Genomic DNA, 17,296 nt, shown 5'->3' with positions numbered 1-17,296 from the left:
TTAAGGGAGTAGTAAAAAATGATATTTTAATTATGAAATAAAGTTTTGAATATACTTACCCGGTGAATATATAATAGCTGCAACTCTGTTGCTCGACAGACACATACAGTAAAAACTCGCCAGCGATCGCTATACAGGTTGCGGGTGTGCCCACCAGCGCCAACTGTCGGCCAGATACCACTCTCGATGTAAACAAAGACTCAATTTCTTCTCATCCCACTGCGTCTCTATTGGGGAGGAAGGGAGGATCGTTTAATTTATATATTCACCGGGTAAGTATATTCAAAAATTTATTTTATAATTAAAATATCATTTTTAAATATTTAACTTAGCCGGTGAATATATAATAGCTGGTAGAGACCAGAGTTAAATATGTTTACATCATATAAGCTAAGAGTTTTTTATTTCATTTTGACAGATATCAATATAACAAAAACAAAATAAATAGGTACCTGGTAAGGAAGTCGACTTATACGATTACTCTGCCTTGTAAGTACGTCTTCCTTACGGAGCCCAGCGATCCTCTTAGGATGCTGACAGACCCCTAGGAGCTGAAGTATCAAGGGCTGCAACCCATACAACAGGACCTCATTAAACCCCTAATCTGGGCGCTCTCAAGAAATGACTTTGACCACCCGCCAAATCAACCAGGATGCGAAAGGCTTCTTAGCCTTCCGGAAAACCCATAAAAACAACATTAAAACATTTCAAGAGAAAGATTAAAAGGATATGGAATTAGGGAATTGTAGTGGTTGAGCCCTCACCCACTACTGCACTCGCTGCTACGAATGGTCCCAGTGTGTAGCAGTTCTCGTAAAGAGACTGGACATCTTTCAAGTAAAATGACGCGAACACTGACTTGCTTCTCCAATAGGTTGCGTCCATTATACTTTGCAGAGATCTATTTTGCTTAAAGGCCACGGAAGTTGCTACAGCTCTAACCTCGTGCGTCTTAACCTTAAGCAAAGATCGGTCTTCCTCACTCAAGTGTGAATGAGCTTCTCGTATTAACAATCTGATAAAATATGACAAAGCATTCTTTGACATAGGCAAGGATGGTTTCTTAACCGAACACCATAACGCTTCAGATTGGCCTCGTAAAGGTTTAGTAGAACTTAAGAGCTCTAACAGGGCATAAGACTCTTTCTAGTTCATTGCCTACGATCTCCGATAAGCTGGGAATATCGAAAGATTTAGGCCAAGGACGAGAAGGTAGCTCATTTTTGGCTAGGAAACCAAGTTGCAGAGAACAAGTAGCTTTTTCTGACGAAAACCCGATGTTCTTGCTGAAGGAATGAAGCTCACTGACTCTTTTAGCCGAGGCTAAGCATACCATGAAAAGAGTCTTAAGAGTGATATCTTTCAGGGAGGCTGACTGTAAAGGCTCAAACCTGTCTGACATGAGGAATCTTAGGACCACGTCTAAATTCCACCCAGGAGTAGCCAAACGACGCTCCTTAGAGGTCTCGAAAGACTTAAGGAGGTCTTGTAGATCTTTATTGTTGGAAAGATCTAAGCCTCTATGCCGGAAGACCGAGGCCGACATGCTTCTGTAGCCCTTGATAGTAGGAGCTGAAAGGGATCGTACTTTTCTCAGGTATAAGAGAAAATCAGCTATTTGGGCTACAGAGGTACTGGTCGAGGATACGGAAACTGACTTACACCAGTCTCGGAAGACTTCCCACTTCGATTGGTAGACTCTAATGGTAGACGCTCTCCTTGCTCTAGCAATCGCACTGGCTGCCTCCTTCGAAAAGCCTCTAGCTCTCGAGTGTCTTTCGATAGTCTGAAGGCAGTCAGACGAAGAGCGTGGAGGCTTTGGTGTACCTTCTTTACGTGTGGCTGACGTAGAAGGTCTACTCTTAGAGGAAGACTTCTGGGAACGTCTACTAGCCATCGAAGTACCTCGGTGGAAACCATTCTCTCGCGGGCCACAGGGGAGCAACTATCGTCAACCTTGTCCCTTCGTGAGAGGCGAATTTCTGCAGTACCTTGTTGACAATCTTGAGTGGTGGGAATGCGTAAAGATCTAGATGTGACCAATCTAGGAGGAAGGCATCTATATGTATTGCTGCTGGGTATGGGACTGGAGAGCAATAGATTGGAAGCCTCTTGGTCAGCGAGGTTGCAAAGAGATCTATGGTGGGTTGACCCCAAGTCGCCCAAAGTCTCTTGCACACATCTTTGTGGAGGGTCCATTCGGTTGGAATTACTTGACCTTTCCGACTGAGACAATCTGCTAGGACGTTCAAGTCGCCCTGGATGAACCTCGTTACTAGGGAGATGCCTCGATCTTTTGACCAGATGAGCAGGTCCCTTGCGATCTCGTACAAAGTCAGTGAGTGGGTACCTCCCTGTTTGGAAATGTACGCCAAGGCCGTGGTGTTGTCCGAGTTTACCTCCACCACCTTGCCTCGAAGGAGATTCTCGAAGCTTATCAAGGCCAGATGAACCGCCAAAAGCTCCTTGCTGTTGATATGCATGCTCCTCTGACTCGAGTTCCACAGACCTGAGCATTCCCGACCGTCCAGCGTCGCGCCCCAGCCCAAGTCCGATGCATCCGAGAAGAGAACGTGGTTGGGTATCTGAACTGCAAGGGGAAGACCCTCTCGTAGGCTGATATTGTCCTTCCACCAAGTCAGACAAGACTTTATCTTTTCGGAAATCGGGATCGAGACCGCCTCTAGCGTCTTGTCCTTTTTCCAGTGAAAAGCCAGATGGAATTGAAGAGGATGGAGGTGTAGCCTTCCTAGCGAGACAAATTGCTCCAGGGATGACAGCGTCCCTACCAGACTCATCCACAGCCTGACTGAGCAGCGTTCTTTCTTCAGCATCTTCTGGATGGAGAGCAGGGCTTGATCTATTCTGGGGGCCGACGGAAAAGCCCGAAAAACTTGACTGTGAATCTCCATCCCTAAATACAGAATAGTTTGGGATGGGACCAGCTGTGACTTTTCCAAATTGACTAGGAGTCCCAATTCCTTGGTCAGATCTAGAGTCCACTTGAGATCCTTCAGACAGCGATGACTGGAAGAGGCTCTGAGAAGCCAGTCGTCCAAATAAAGGGAGGCTCGGATGTCCGATAAGTGGAGGAATTTTGCCACATTCCTCATAAGCCTCGTAAACACGAGAGGAGCTGTGCTTAGGCCAAAGCACAGGGCCCGAAACTGGTACACCACATCTTCGAAGACGAATCTCAGAAAGGGTTGGGAGTCTGAGTGAATGGGGATGTGGAAGTAGGCGTCCCTTAGGTCTAGAGAGACCATCCAGTCTTCCTTTCTGACCGCTGCTAGGACTGACTTTGTGGTCTCCATGGTAAACTTCGTCTTTGTGACAAAGACATTCATAACACTGATGTCTAGCACCGGTCTCCAACCTCCTGTCTTCTTTGATACTAGGAAGAGACGGTTGTAAAACCCCGGTGATTGAAGGTCCGAGACTTTGACCACCGCTCCCTTCTCTAGCAAAAGAGACACTTCCAGTTTCAGGGCTTGTCTCTTTTCTTCCTCTCTGTACCTGGGAGAGAGATCGATGGGGGACGTCGCTAGAGGGGGTTTGCGTACAAAAAGGGATTTTGTACCCCTCTCTGAGCAACCTCACAGATTGTTGATCTGCGCCTCTCTTCTCCCAGGCTTGCCAGAAGTTCTTGAGTCTGGCACCTACTGCTGTCTGAAGTTGCGGGCAGTCAGACTCTGCCCTTAGAGGACTTGGATCCTTTTCTCTTCCCTCTCTTCCCTTCGGCACGAGCACCTCCCCTGCTGGAGGCTCTGCCACGAAAGGGCGGGATAAACCGAGACGCTGGAGTGTCTATCCTAGGTCTAGCAGACAATGCAGGCAAAGGGGGAGCTTTGCGAGCCGAGGACGCAACTAGATCGTGGGTGTCCTTCTGCACTAAAGACAAGGCAATTTCCTTAACCAAGACCTCAGGAAACAGGCACTTAGACAAGGGCGCAAAGAGTAGCTCAGATCTTTGGCATGGCGTCACTCCAGCAGACAGGAAAGAGCATAGAGACTCTCGTTTCTTCAGGACTCCGGACGTGAATGAAGCGGCAAGTTCGTTGGACCCATCACAGACGGCCTTGTCCATGCAGGACATAATGAGTAAGGAAACATCCTTATCAGCAGAAGAGATTTTCCTACTCAGGGCTCCTAAACACCAGTCTAGGAAGTTAAAGACTTCGAACACACTAAATATACCTTTAAGAAGGTGGTCCAGGTCCGAGGGTGACCAACAAATCTTCGAGCGTCTCATGGCAAGGCGGCGGGGAGAGTCTACAAGACTTGAGAAGTCGCCCTGGGCAGAGGCAGGAACTCCCAAGCCGAGAACTTCTCCCGTGGCATACCAGACGCTCGATCTAGACGAGAGTTTAGATGGGGGGAAGGCAAATGCTGTCTTCCCTAAACTCCTCTTGGTCTCTAACCAATCGCCTAACAGCCGTAAAGCTCTCTTGGATGAGCGAGAGTGAACGAGTTTAGTAAAGGCAGGCATGGTAGTAGGAACGCCTAAGACAAACTCTGACGGCGGCGAACGAGGAGCCACAGAAATAAAGTGATCAGGGAACAACTCTTTAAACACAGCCATGACTTTTCTAAAGTCCAAGGATGGTTGAACTGCTTTAGGCTCATCAAGTTCTGAAGGTTGATCCTCAGGATGTGGTTCAGCAACGTCCTCATCTGACAGTTCCTCATCCGATAACTGATGAGAAAACGGCAAAGGTGTGGGCAACGTTTGACTCGCAGAGTCCGGTCGCACTGGTGCATACGTGACGGAGCCGGACGCAGCGTCCTGGAACTGCTGAACAGTCTGGGAACTGTCAACAACCACAGGTGCGCGAGGACGCACAGCGTCCACCCGAGACTGTTTAGACCGTCTGGGTTGTGCAGTCAACACCATACCGGGTTGCGGAGGTTGACGCACCGCGTCAAAAAAAGTCAACTCTGATGGTTGATGAACGTCCTGAACGTCACCAATCACATCAGTGCGTTGCCTAACGTCAACATGCGGCTGGAAATCCACACTGGGTCGCATCGGTGGAGGTACTACCCCAACTGGTTGACGCTAGAAAGCTACCTCAACGTCAACAGGACGCACAACAGACCGCTTGGATGGTTGATGGCCAGAAGGTTTAACGGAAACCTTCTCCGCATTGTAGTCCTCCATCAAGGACGCAAGCTTGGACTGCATGTCTTGCAGTAACACCCATTTAGGGTCTACGGAAGCAGGTGCGGTAACAGACGGGGTGAGCGAATGAGACGGCACAACTTTTCCTCTCTTAGGCGGCGAGCAGTCATCAGATGACGGCAACGGGTCCGAACTGTCCAAGTGGCTACAACCGGGACGTTGGACTTGTCCTGAAGGGACCGACTTACGCTTTAAAGGTCTGGAGACCTTGGTCCAAGGTTTCTTACCAGAAACACCTTCGGACGACGAGGTAAAAATGGGCTCTCTCATCTTACGTTGGTAGGGGCGATCTTGGAGAGATACGCCTGATACCATAGAGGGAACGTCTGTTCGCTGATCAAGGCCTCTCGAACCCATGAGTCGTACGACATTGCTTCTCCCCTGGGCTTGGGAGCTTGCAAGAGGTCCCGGACTAGGTGGACGACAGGCACGAACAGACGAACCCTCGAGCGCAACACTGTTCACAACACTTTGAGAAACACTAGGCACTTTAACACTTTCCGCCGTGGCACTTTGGCACTTTAGTTCCTTTACGTCCGCCATGAGTTGATTTCGGTCACTTGCTAAGGCCTCAACTCTCTCCCCCAAGGCATGAATAGCACGCATCATGTCTTGCATCGACGGTTCCCGAGTGCTAGGAGGGGGGTTAGGAACAACCACTACAGGGGAAGGATTAGGTTCAGGGGCATGTTTAGAGGAAAAATCTACCGACCTAGAAGAACTTCTCCTTACCCTATCTCTCTCTAGTCTGCGTGTATATTTATCAAATTCGATAAAATCGGATTCCGAAAGGCCCACGCATTCCTCACACCGATCTTCCAATTGACAGGTTTTACCCCGACAATTGGAACAAACAGTGTGAGGGTCGAGAGAAGCCTTTGGAAGACGCCTATGACAGTCCCTAGCATTACATTTTCTGAACTTGGGAACTTGTGAAGGGTCAGCCATTTTGAATTAGTCAAGGGAAAATTCCAAAAAAAACGATCTAAGTCATCAACAATTAATCCGATTCAAAAAAGAGTTCAAGGATTTATTTGAAGAAAAACACCTGTACTGCGAAAGCTCAAACCAAATTAAAGTACTTCACCAAATATGATGGGAAAAACTCCAGGTTCAACAGCGAGTAAAGTACGTCCTGTCGACACGTCGACAGAGAAGAAATTGAGTCTTTGTTTACATCGAGAGTGGTATCTGGCCGACAGTTGGCGCTGGTGGCCACACCCGCAACCTGTATAGCGATCGCTGGCGAGTTTTTACTGTATGTGTCTGTCGAGCAACAGAGTTGCAGCTATTATATATTCACCGGCTAAGTTAAATATTTAAAAATAGAGGGTTGGGCATGAATGTAAAGAGAGTTCTATATGAGAAAGTGATTGTACCAACTGTGATATATGGATTGGAGTTGTGGGGAATGAAAGTGATGGAGAGACAGAAATTGAATGTGTTTGAGATGAAGTGTCTGAGGAGTATGGCTGGTGTATCTCGAGTAGATAGGGTCAGGAACGAAGTGGTGAGGGTGAGAACGGGTGTAAGAAATGAGTTAGCGGCTAGAGTGGATATGAATGTGTTGAGGTGGTTTGGTCATGTTGAGAGAATGGAGAATGGCTGTCTGCTAAAGAAGGTGATGAATGCAAGAGTTGATGGGAGAAGTACAAGAGGAAGGCCAAGGTTTGGGTGGATGGATGGTGTGAAGAAAGCTCTGGGTGATAGGAAGGATAGATGTGAGAGAGGCAAGAGAGCGTGCTAGAAATAGGAATGAATGGCGAGCGATTGTGACGCAGTTCCGGTAGGCCCTGCTGCTTCCTCCGGTCCCTTAGATGACCGCGGAGGTAGCAGCAGTAGAGGACTCAGCAGTATGAAGCTTCATCTGTGGTGGAAATGTGGGAGGTTGGGCTGTGGCACCCTAGCAGTACCAGCTGAACTCGGCTGAGTCCCTGGTTAGGCTGGAGGAACGTAGAGAGTAGAGGTCCCCTTTTTTGTTTCGTTTCTTGTTGATGTCGGCTACCCCCCAAAATTGGGGGAAGTGCCTTTGGTATATGTATGATGTATGTATTTTCTTATCTTTCTAAAAGGTACATGCCCCTAGTAAAGAAAAGTAACAATGTAGCGGTTAATGGTAAGGAGCACCAGCTACTTCATGTTATTCAGTTTTTATTTCACAACGGTGAAATCAAGACGGTGCCCCCTTCCTCCAGATTGTAATGAGCATTTATTGTATTTTAAGTTGTCTTTCCTGACGAATTTGTTAGTATGTACTAATGCATAGGGATAACACCAATTTAAATAAACATTGTGAGGCGTACGATGTGTCACTGTTCCTCTTAGACAAAATAATTGTACATGGAATTGGAGTTTAGACTTTCTAGAGGTAAAGCTACTATGTTTGAAACAGAACGACTGGTGTCCGATTCTCATAATGGCTCAAAAGCAAAGTACTTTTTAATCCAAAAGAAATTCCAGGAGACAAGAATAGTTGTTTATTATGGAGTATATAACAATATGACATGCCAAATACTCACTCACTAGCCAAGTTTTGTTAGTGATAAGCCTTAAAAGCTCTTATTTAACTTTCTTTGTTTTCTCAAAGGCTAGTAAGTCTTTGCTTGTAGGAAGTAAGTCTCACTTAATTGCCCAGTTGCTTACACTAACCTGACTTCTGTATTCAGATCTAGTGGTCATAATCACATAGTGTTTCATTCAGTAAAGGTTCTGAATGTTCAATACACCTTGCAGAATCAAGATCCCCTCAAATTCTTTAATTACATTAGATCATTCTCCTGCTAAAACCTTGCATTCTCACATTACTAGTTGCTTTTCCAGAAATCTAGATTGCAAGGCAGAGGACAAAATTGGTAGTCTGGATCCTTATATCACCCTATTGCCAAAATAAGCAATTTTAAACAACCTTGTTAATAATTTGTGGAGATAGAGTTTCATATCATAGGATTCTCCTAACTTTTTAATGTTGGTCATGTATCAGTTAAATCTGGTTGATTGCATCATATTCTCCTTGTCTGGCAAAGCTTGACAAGGAATAGGCTGCTCCACTACTGCTGCTACCTCTCTGTTGAATTGGTAGGGTTCCGGACCTTGATCGCTCACGGGTGTGAGTGAAGTGCTTGTGGAAGCGCGTGAAGTGCACACGAAAGAATGAAAGTCCCGCGTTAAAACTTGAATTTCGAGCGCAGTGATCGCATGGGAGATGGTGAGCGTAGTTTAGGCAAGGTAGGTCTTTGAGACCTCCGACGGGTTAGAGACTGACGATCACACGCTAGAGATGAACGAGCAAGAGTGACTAGCAGGTGAGCGTCAATGCGTTGGCGAGCGACGCGTTGGCGAACGGCGCAGTGGCGAGTGACGCATTGGCGAACGAAGCAGTGGCGAAAGACACGAAAGTGAGCAAAAATTTGGTGAGCTACGTATAGGAGAACAATGCATTGGTGATCGACAGGTAAAGGAGCAATACGTTGGCGATCGACAAGCTGGCCATCAGCAAGCGGGCGAATGACAGGTCGCCATGCAGTGAGCAGGAGATTATCGCAGTGGCGAGCGGTGGAATGAGGAGTGCCGCACTGGTGAGCACTGTGCAGGTTGGCGTCGTCTGGCAGGAGATCGTCTAAGTGGAGGACAAGATGGCGGACACGCCGGCAACATGTCACTCGCAACCGCGTCGTTCGCCAACGCGTTGCTCGCCAATGCACCGACACTCACCAATGCACCGATGCTCGCCTGCTGGTCACTCTCCTGCTCGTTCATCTTCAGCATGTGATCGTCAATCTCCAGCATGTTGAAGGTCTCCAAGACCTACCTTGCATAAACCACGCTAGCCATCTCCCGCGTTGGAGGACTACACACTGGCAAATGGCAAGCTGGTGAGAAGCGTGCTAAAGAACAGCGATCACGAGGTGACGTGTGATCACAAACAGGAGAACACCAGGCAGAGGTAGCGCGTCCACATGGTGAGTGACGATCAAGAGCAGGCGAACAATGATTTGCAGAGTTACGATCACGAGCTGGCAAAAGACGATTACAAGATATTGAGTGACGATCACGAGACGAGCAGCACTCACGAGCAGGAGAATAGTGAGAAGAGCATCTGTCTCAGGAACTAAAGCGCTGCCTGATAGAAGGTGAGGACAAAGGTCTGGGCGCGTGTAAAAGACCGCGGTCCCTGGAGAACGAAGAGATCGGAGGGTGGTGTGAGGTCTCGTCGTCAGCAGGTCATTGTTGTAAGGTAAGCGGGCGGGCTGGTCTCGTCGGCACACAGGACTAGCAGGAGCAAAAAGTGAGAGGTGGGCCTCGTAGAGAGCCAGAGCGTCATTGACAGTACCCGCAGGACTTCCTCTAAGATCCCTCTGGCCCCGTGCTGCAGAAGTTCCATGAGTACGGCACTGGAAGGAGGCCCAGCCATACCCAACAACAGCCAAACCTGCAACAAATCAGAAAATGAGAAGGACTCTCGAGAGCGAGGGCAAAGCTGTTTCTCTCGGGGAAGCAGTAACATCCCCGCCTCCCCGAGGTTGCCCTGGAGTAAGATGGTCTATGATCCTACTCGACTTCCCCTCGGAAGAGGCTGAACAAGCAAGATTTTCAGGAAGAGACCAGCGGGGAGGTCAAAGAAAATTTCAGAGGTTTCTTCACCCTTGAGGAAGACCCCGAAGGTGAAGAATCCTTCCAAGACTACTTCTGCTGGCACCCAAATCTCTCCCACTGAATGGCAGACCACTCCCCACACTACTCACAGATGTTACCCTGGTCACAGCGGCGCCCCGTGTATGTCAGACACAAAAAATGGGGGTCAATCTCAACAGAAGACCTAATGGTACCACAAGAGCAGCCTTCAGGCTCTGGACAAGTCCGCATGAACACGCAAAAGAAGGAACACACACCTGAAAACAAAAAGAATGTGAATTTGATGGCCAAGTTTTTTGAGAGAAGAGAGGGGACACGTCCATTCTCCTGAAGCCAAAAGAAGAAAGTGACTGTTTCACTGATGTGTGAGTGAGAGAGGTAGCTAGCAACCCTCACTAACCCCGTTAACAACCCTGATTAAAAGTCTTAATGGCTACTCTTCCAGCTTCGCCAAAAGATAGCCCCTGATAAATAGCGTAAGGTTTGTAGCGTCAGAACAAAAATAAATTACAAGGAAGTATACCCAACAATTTAAGAGGAAAGGTGGGCAAAATTAGGATATGAAATTATCAAGAACAGAAAAACAAATTACCGTATATAAATCTATACATATTATGAAGTCAGCTAGGCTTTACATTTCATGTAATACCCATAATCAATAATGCAAATAAATATCTTACTGAACAAAAAATCTAATTACACATACTGAAACATTAAAGAATCCTTAAATAATCAAAATGCAAACTGACTACATAAACTGGACAGATTAAATATAACTGCATGATATCCAAAAATTACTAAATTTGTACAATCTTATTAGTTGAAAGGTTTACCTTATCAGAAACCGATACTTCCAGATTACCGCTACCACTTTTACCTACAAAAAAAAAAAAAGAATTTTAATGTTAGTTACAAAACATAAAACATCTTATATTACAATATATCCAAGACATTAAATGTAATTAAATTCCTGTCTCATTTGACTAAAACATAACCATATTAAACCTAGGATATCTGTGTTCATTCACACTCAGCTGCTCACCAAAAAGTGGCTTTGACTAAGGAAAAATCATAAATTTTCAAAGTAATTTGTATTTTTCCTAACAATACAAACTTAAGTCCTAAAGGGCATCAGAGTATAGATTTCAAAATAAAGTACAAAACAGATTAAGTCATTCCAATGGTAGGGCATAAGACTTTACAAAATGAGAATACAGTCCTAAAGAGTATTGTGAATATTTACGGTGTTCCACTTACCCAATGAAACTCCATTTTCACAGATAATTACACAGGAGAAAAGTTTGTCACACATCTTTCTAAAATTGTGACTCTTGGCATCATCCTCATTCAACAGAAAAGTCTACTTTAAAATATACCATTCAAACAAGAAATTTCAAATGGTGTATCTATTTTACCTGTCTATAAGAAAGTGTCAAGGAAGACTATTGATCTTTAACTTAATACAGTAAATATTAAGAAGAGTATTTGGTACAGGACAGAAAATCTTTTAAATAGAGTAGGACCTCAACTAAAAAGATACTTTGAGGCTCTGACTCCCCATTAAGTAATGAAATCCAGTAAAGACTCCCCATTAAGTAATAAAATCCAGTAAAGAAACTACTCCTCCTCCTCCTCCTCCTGGGAGGAGTAGTTTCTTTACTGGATTTCATTACTTAATGGGGAGTCTTTACTGGATCCTCCTCCTCGAGGACAAAGGAGATTATGTAAATATGCCAGACTATTCGGTGTATGTGTAGGTAAAGAACGCCATCAATCACCAAGAATGCTTAAAATTTCAGTATAATCAATTACATACCACTACTATCATCTAAAGCATGTTCAATAGCATCTGATTCTTCCTTTATGGTGCGATCTGTGGGAGTGAATTTTATGTCCTCTTTTTTCACACGCAGAGAATGCTGCATCCACTTCACTGCAGCGACAACAGCATCAGGATCCCTCTCTATTTCAGCTTTACTAAAATAAAAGTTTTGGGGAAACATAAAAATAAGATAAAAACAAAAACAAAAAATATATTTTATAAACAAAAGGTATGTAAGAGAAAAAATATACAAAATAATGGATGAATAAAAATTATGAAAATAAACAAAATCAAAATTATTTCAATAAATTTGCATTTTTTCCAACAACAGAATAAAAGTTTTGAGGAAACCTAAAAACAAGGTCAAAACAAATAAAAAATTTATTTTATAAACAATAGGTAATAGAAAAAATATACAAAATAGTGGATGAATAAAAATTATGAAAATAAACAAAATCAAGATTATTTCAATAAATTTGCATTTTTTCTACCAACAGTATCCAGTACAAACAAAAGTATGACTTCAGCCAAGCTACAGATGGCCTTTCAAGCTTTTAGGGAGGTATTAGTAGTAGTGGCAGGAAGCGATTGGGCACACCACTCTCATTAGGTAGCGTAACTTTCCTTCTGACCTTAACCTAGGAAATCCGGGATAGTTGAGGTAGTATAACCTATAGGTCTTAGGTTCGTATGCTTAGGAAAACTACAAATTAATTAAAAAATTTTTATTTTTTCCAACACATAATACAAATCTTCAACATTTAATTAGAGACTCATTACTGGGCACGAGGAAGTCCCTAAAATTAATCTGGCTGGTTTACTGACCAGGGAAAGGTCAATGCCCTTTGGTCTTGGAGAAGAGCAAAAATCATGACTTTAATTAGCCTCTTAACAATCTCAGCATAATGATGTCTCAGACTAGTAGGTGGTCATAGAAGAACTTATATCCATCAGGATATTGCATCTTCCCCCATGTCTGGGAGAATAGATACTTTAATACAGAGTTTGTAAATAAAGAAAAGTTACCCTGACACAAGGCTCACTGGCATCTACAGCAGCATCAGACCCAGCATATAACGGAGTGACTGCTTCACCCCAAAAAGGGGAAAAGGAAGTGGAGAATGGCCTGACATTCTACCTCTCCTTCTATACATATGTTGCAACCACTATCGTAGAGGAAATGCTACTTATTCCACCAGGAAGCTAATATGATGTCATGACTTGTTGATTAGCTACTGCAGGACAAAGGATAAGCTTATCCAGGGACCTGAGGGTAAACTTCCATGGGTAGTGGGTAGTAAAAGTTGTTTGTTACACCAGGCTCCTACCTTCAGGTCTAGCACCAATTACTGTACAGATTCTTCCTCAAGATTAGCATAGACCTGATATTCTCGACTTCATGCGCCCAAATTGGGATGGTACTTAAATCTCAGTGGATCAGCACAAATGAAGGTGCAATAGTGAAAAAAAGCAATATCTTTAGATATCTTGACCTAAACACTTTCAGCGTGGAAAAGTCTTGGTGCTCCGCAAGGGGGCCTGAGATCTCTATGAAGACAGTGGAGTGTCATTCTGTCCCCCTAGTATGAAATTGGAATTGTATCAGGTTAGAAATTGGCTCCAGAATACATACAGAAGGTCCTTGGATTATGACTGTCTCGAGTTACAATAATTAGCCATTAAGAACGGGCTACCATAGGGTACTTTAAAAAATCCTTGTCACACAATTTTTGTTATGATGATTTGTTCATTGATAAGACAAACTACTGTACTTGTCAATGCCTCGAACAACTACCGGAGTAGTGTATTACACGTCACTTTAGCATTACTGTAGTTCTCCATCTACTTCAGATTTGAGATTTTGGTACTGCTCTTTTTTTTTAGATATTTTCATAACTTTTTTTTTTTTGCTGTGCATTACAGTATGTTTGGAAAGTGTAAGGGAGACTTCTGATGACAGTGTGCATCCCAACCACAGGAATAAAGGTAAGGTATTGTTATATGTATTACTTACTGCCTGCTAATACTGTACAAGGCACAAGTATTTGTATAAATAGGGTACAGTAATTTATGAATGGTAATGAATTGCTTTCTCTTTTTTAAAGTATGTTATACATAAACTGTATGTAAATTATATATGTTTGTACATATGTACGTATGTACTGCATGTTATGTATATAAATTTAACTTCTGATGAAAATTGACTTTCTGACCCATAGTAAGATCGGATCTCGTTTGTAACCCAAACACCTCCTGTACTCTGGACAAGGGAGAGGAAGGTCTTCCTCAGTTGAGAATGCCTCACAACAGACAAAATGTCATCCGGTACACTCATCATAATGTCATGGTTCAAAATCAAATCCTATCTGATGCCAAGTCAAGGGTACAGGAGGGTCTACTCGAGAGACCTGAGGACTCGAGTAACATCCTTAAAGGGGCCAGCCAGAATGTCAATATATGGGGGTATAAAATATAGAGAAAAATGTGGAAGTAAAGCGCAAGGTACATGAGGCAAAGAGGGCAGCTGACCTGAGGTGGGGTCAGGGATTGGGTCATTCATATGAAGAGAATAAGAAGTTTTGGAAAGAAGTGAAGAGAGTAAGGAGGGCTGGCTCAAGATTTGAAGAGACAGTGAAAGATGGAAATGGAAGGTTGTTAAAAGGAGAGGAGGCAAGGAAAAGATGGGCGGAATATTTTGAAAGTTTACTGAATGTTGAGGATAATAGGGAGGGAGATATAATTGCTGTTGCGGGTGTTGAAGTGCCAGTGATGGGAGATGAGAATGAGAGAGAGATTACAATAGATGAGGTGAGGAGAGCACTAGATGAAACGAGAGTAGGAAAAGCGTCTGGTATGGATGGTGTGAGAGCTGAGATGTTGAAGGAAGGGGGTGTGACTGTACTTGAATAGTTGGTGAGATTGTTTAATATGTGTTTTGTGTTGTCAATGGTACCAGTAGATTGGGTTTGTGCATGTATTGTACCACTATATAAGGGTAAGGGAGATGTGCATGAGTGTTGTAATTCAAGAGGTATTAGTTTGTTGAGTGTAGTTGGAAAAGTGTATGGAAGAGTAATGATTAATAGGATTAAGGATAAAACAGAGAATGCAATCTTAGAAGTACAGGGTGGTTTTAGAAGAGGTAGGGGTTGTATGAATCCGATTTTTACAGTAAGGTAGATATGCGAGAAATATTTAGCAAAAGGTAAGGAGGTGTATGTTGCGTTTATAGATCTGGAGAAAGCGTATGATAGAGTTGATAGGGAAGCAATGTGGAATGTGATGAGGTTATATGAAGTTGGTGGAAGGTTGTTGCAAGCGGTGAAAAGTTTCTACAAAGGTAGTAAAGCATCTGTTAGGATAGGAAATGAAGCGAGTGATTGGTTTCCCGTGAGAGTGGGGCTGAGACAGGGATGTGTGATGTCGCTGTGGTTGTTTAACTTGTATGTTGATGAAGTGGTGAGAGAGGTGAATGCTCAAGTGCTTGGACGAGGATTAAAACTGGTAGACGAGAATGACCATGAATGGGAGGTAAATCAGTTGTTGTTTGCGGATGATACTGTACTGGTTACAGACACAGAAGAGAAGCTTGGCCGATTAGTGATAAAATTTGGAAGAGTGTGTGAGAGAAGGAAGTTGAGAGTTAATGTGGGTAAGAGTAAGGTTATGAGATGTACGAGAAGGGAAGGTGGTGCAAGGTTGAATGTCATGTTGAATGGAGAGTTACTCGAGGAGGTGGATCAGTTTAAGTACTTGGGGTCTGTTGTTGCAGAAAATGGTGGAGTGGAAGCAGATGTACGTCAGAGAGTGAATGAAGGTTGAAAAGTGTTGGGGGCAGTTAAGGGAGTAGTAAAAAAATAGAGGGTTGGGCATGAATGTAAAGAGAGTTCTATACGAGAAAGTAATTGTACCAACTGTGATGTATGGATCGGAGTTGTGGGGAATGAAAGTGATGGAGAGACAGAAATTGAATGTGTTTGAGATGAAGTGTCTAAGGAGTATGGCTGGTGTATCTTGAGTAGATAGGGTTAGGAACGAAGTGGTGAGAGTGAGAACGGGTGTAAGAAATGAGTTAGCAGCTAGAGTGGATATGAATGTGTTGAGGTGGTTTGGCCATGTTGAGAGAATGGAAAATGGCTTTCTGCTAAAGAAGGTGATGAATGCAAGAGTTGATGGGAGAAGTACAAGAGGAAGGCCAAGGTTTGGGTGGATGGATGAAGTGAAGGAAGCTCTGGGTGATAGGAGGATAGGTGTGAGAAAGGCAAGAGAGCGTGCTAGAAATAGGAATGAATGGCGAGCGATTGTGACGCAGTTCCGGTAGGCCCTGCTGCTTCCTCCGATGCCTTAGATGACCGCGGAGGTAGCAGCAGTAGGGGATTCAGCGTTATGAAGCTTCATCTGCGGTGGATAACGGGGGAGGGTGGGCTGTGGCACCCTAGCAGTACCAGCTGAACTCAGTCGAGTCCCTTGTTAGGCTGGGAGGAACGTAGAGAGTAGAGGTCCCCTTTTTTGTTTTTGTTTCATTTGTTGATGTCGGCTACCCCCCAAAATTGGGGGAAGTGCCTTGGTATATGTATGTATGTAAAAAGAAAAACACAAAATCCTGAAAAAATTCACTAAGCTTCTTATGGCAATGGAGAATGCGTATAAAAATATTTTGTCAAAATTCCTTTTACTTTCTTAGTTACAAGTGAATTATATTTAGTGTCAGATATGAGACACAAAAGAGAAAGAACTCCAGAGGGGCAGTTACCCAATGTGTTTATGGAGGGAGATTCCCCTTCCAAGCAACAGTAACACCTTTTCCTCCTCCCCAAATCATCACCTTCCATTCATGTCAATTATATTCCTTACCATACTTGAGTGATGTTCTTCGTTTTGTTATATAATTTTATATACTATACTTTATCTTCATATTGTAAACTTTGGGTCAAAATTGCCCATAATAGGAAAATCCTTGGGGGGGGGGAACCAATCAATGCTATAATATTTCCATTCACTCTTAAGGGGAAAAATGATTTGGTGTTCAAATACAGTTTTGGAACTAATCCTGTTTGCCCTCTGAGGTACTACTGCACATGAACACAATAAAATATCATGTGTTGAATTACAAATCTGCAATACAATAAAATCTTGCACTTAAAGGCCGCTCATGAATGGCAGAGGCAAGGGACACTGACATTGCCCTATCGAGCAGGACAATGCCCTAGACTGACCATATATACATATGATCAGTGCCTAACCCCCTCTCCCCCCAAGTTAAGACCAAGGAGGGGCAGGCAATGGCTGCTGATAACTCAGCAGATAGACCCGTAGCCTCCCCCAAACCACCCATCCTTAGCTCACAAAGATGGTGAGGTCGCAGAGACAAAAAGAAACTAATGAGTTTTGAGCGGGATTCGACCCCCCCGTCTGGTGTACACCAATCAGGGACGTTACTATATAGGGAAGTTTCAAGTCTACCCCACTGTAAGTATTCACTCATAATAAAATCCCCATATAAACTCTCTATTAGTCCAAATTAGGTATGGAAACCTTTAAAACAACTAGCGACTTTCATGATAGATAGCCAACTATTACAAAGATGTGAATTTTTCCTATCTATAAAAACTAGTCTTTAACTCAGGAATATTGCTGGTGCCAACAGAAAAAAAAAGTAA

General features: G+C 43.8%; 1 protein-coding gene across 5 annotated transcripts in view; it reads right to left on the bottom strand.

Annotated features, from left to right (window-relative positions):
• LOC137632285 (serine/threonine-protein kinase PAK 2-like) overlaps window positions 1-17,296 on the bottom strand; it is a 210,359-nt gene that overhangs the window by 142,339 nt on the left and 50,724 nt on the right. For all 5 annotated transcript variants that reach the window (XM_068364183.1, XM_068364184.1, XM_068364182.1 and 2 more), the window contains exons 3-4: window positions 11,631-11,791; window positions 10,648-10,691 (exon numbers count right to left, since the gene is read on the bottom strand). In XM_068364183.1, coding sequence (XP_068220284.1) covers window positions 10,648-10,691; window positions 11,631-11,791 — 205 coding nt within the window. The remainder of the gene's footprint in view (window positions 1-10,647; window positions 10,692-11,630; window positions 11,792-17,296) is intronic.

Source organism: Palaemon carinicauda, chromosome 41 (assembly GCF_036898095.1).
Source record: "Palaemon carinicauda isolate YSFRI2023 chromosome 41, ASM3689809v2, whole genome shotgun sequence".
Lineage (NCBI taxonomy): Eukaryota > Metazoa > Arthropoda > Malacostraca > Decapoda > Palaemonidae > Palaemon > Palaemon carinicauda.
This window is presented reverse-complemented; position numbering and strand designations above follow the sequence as displayed.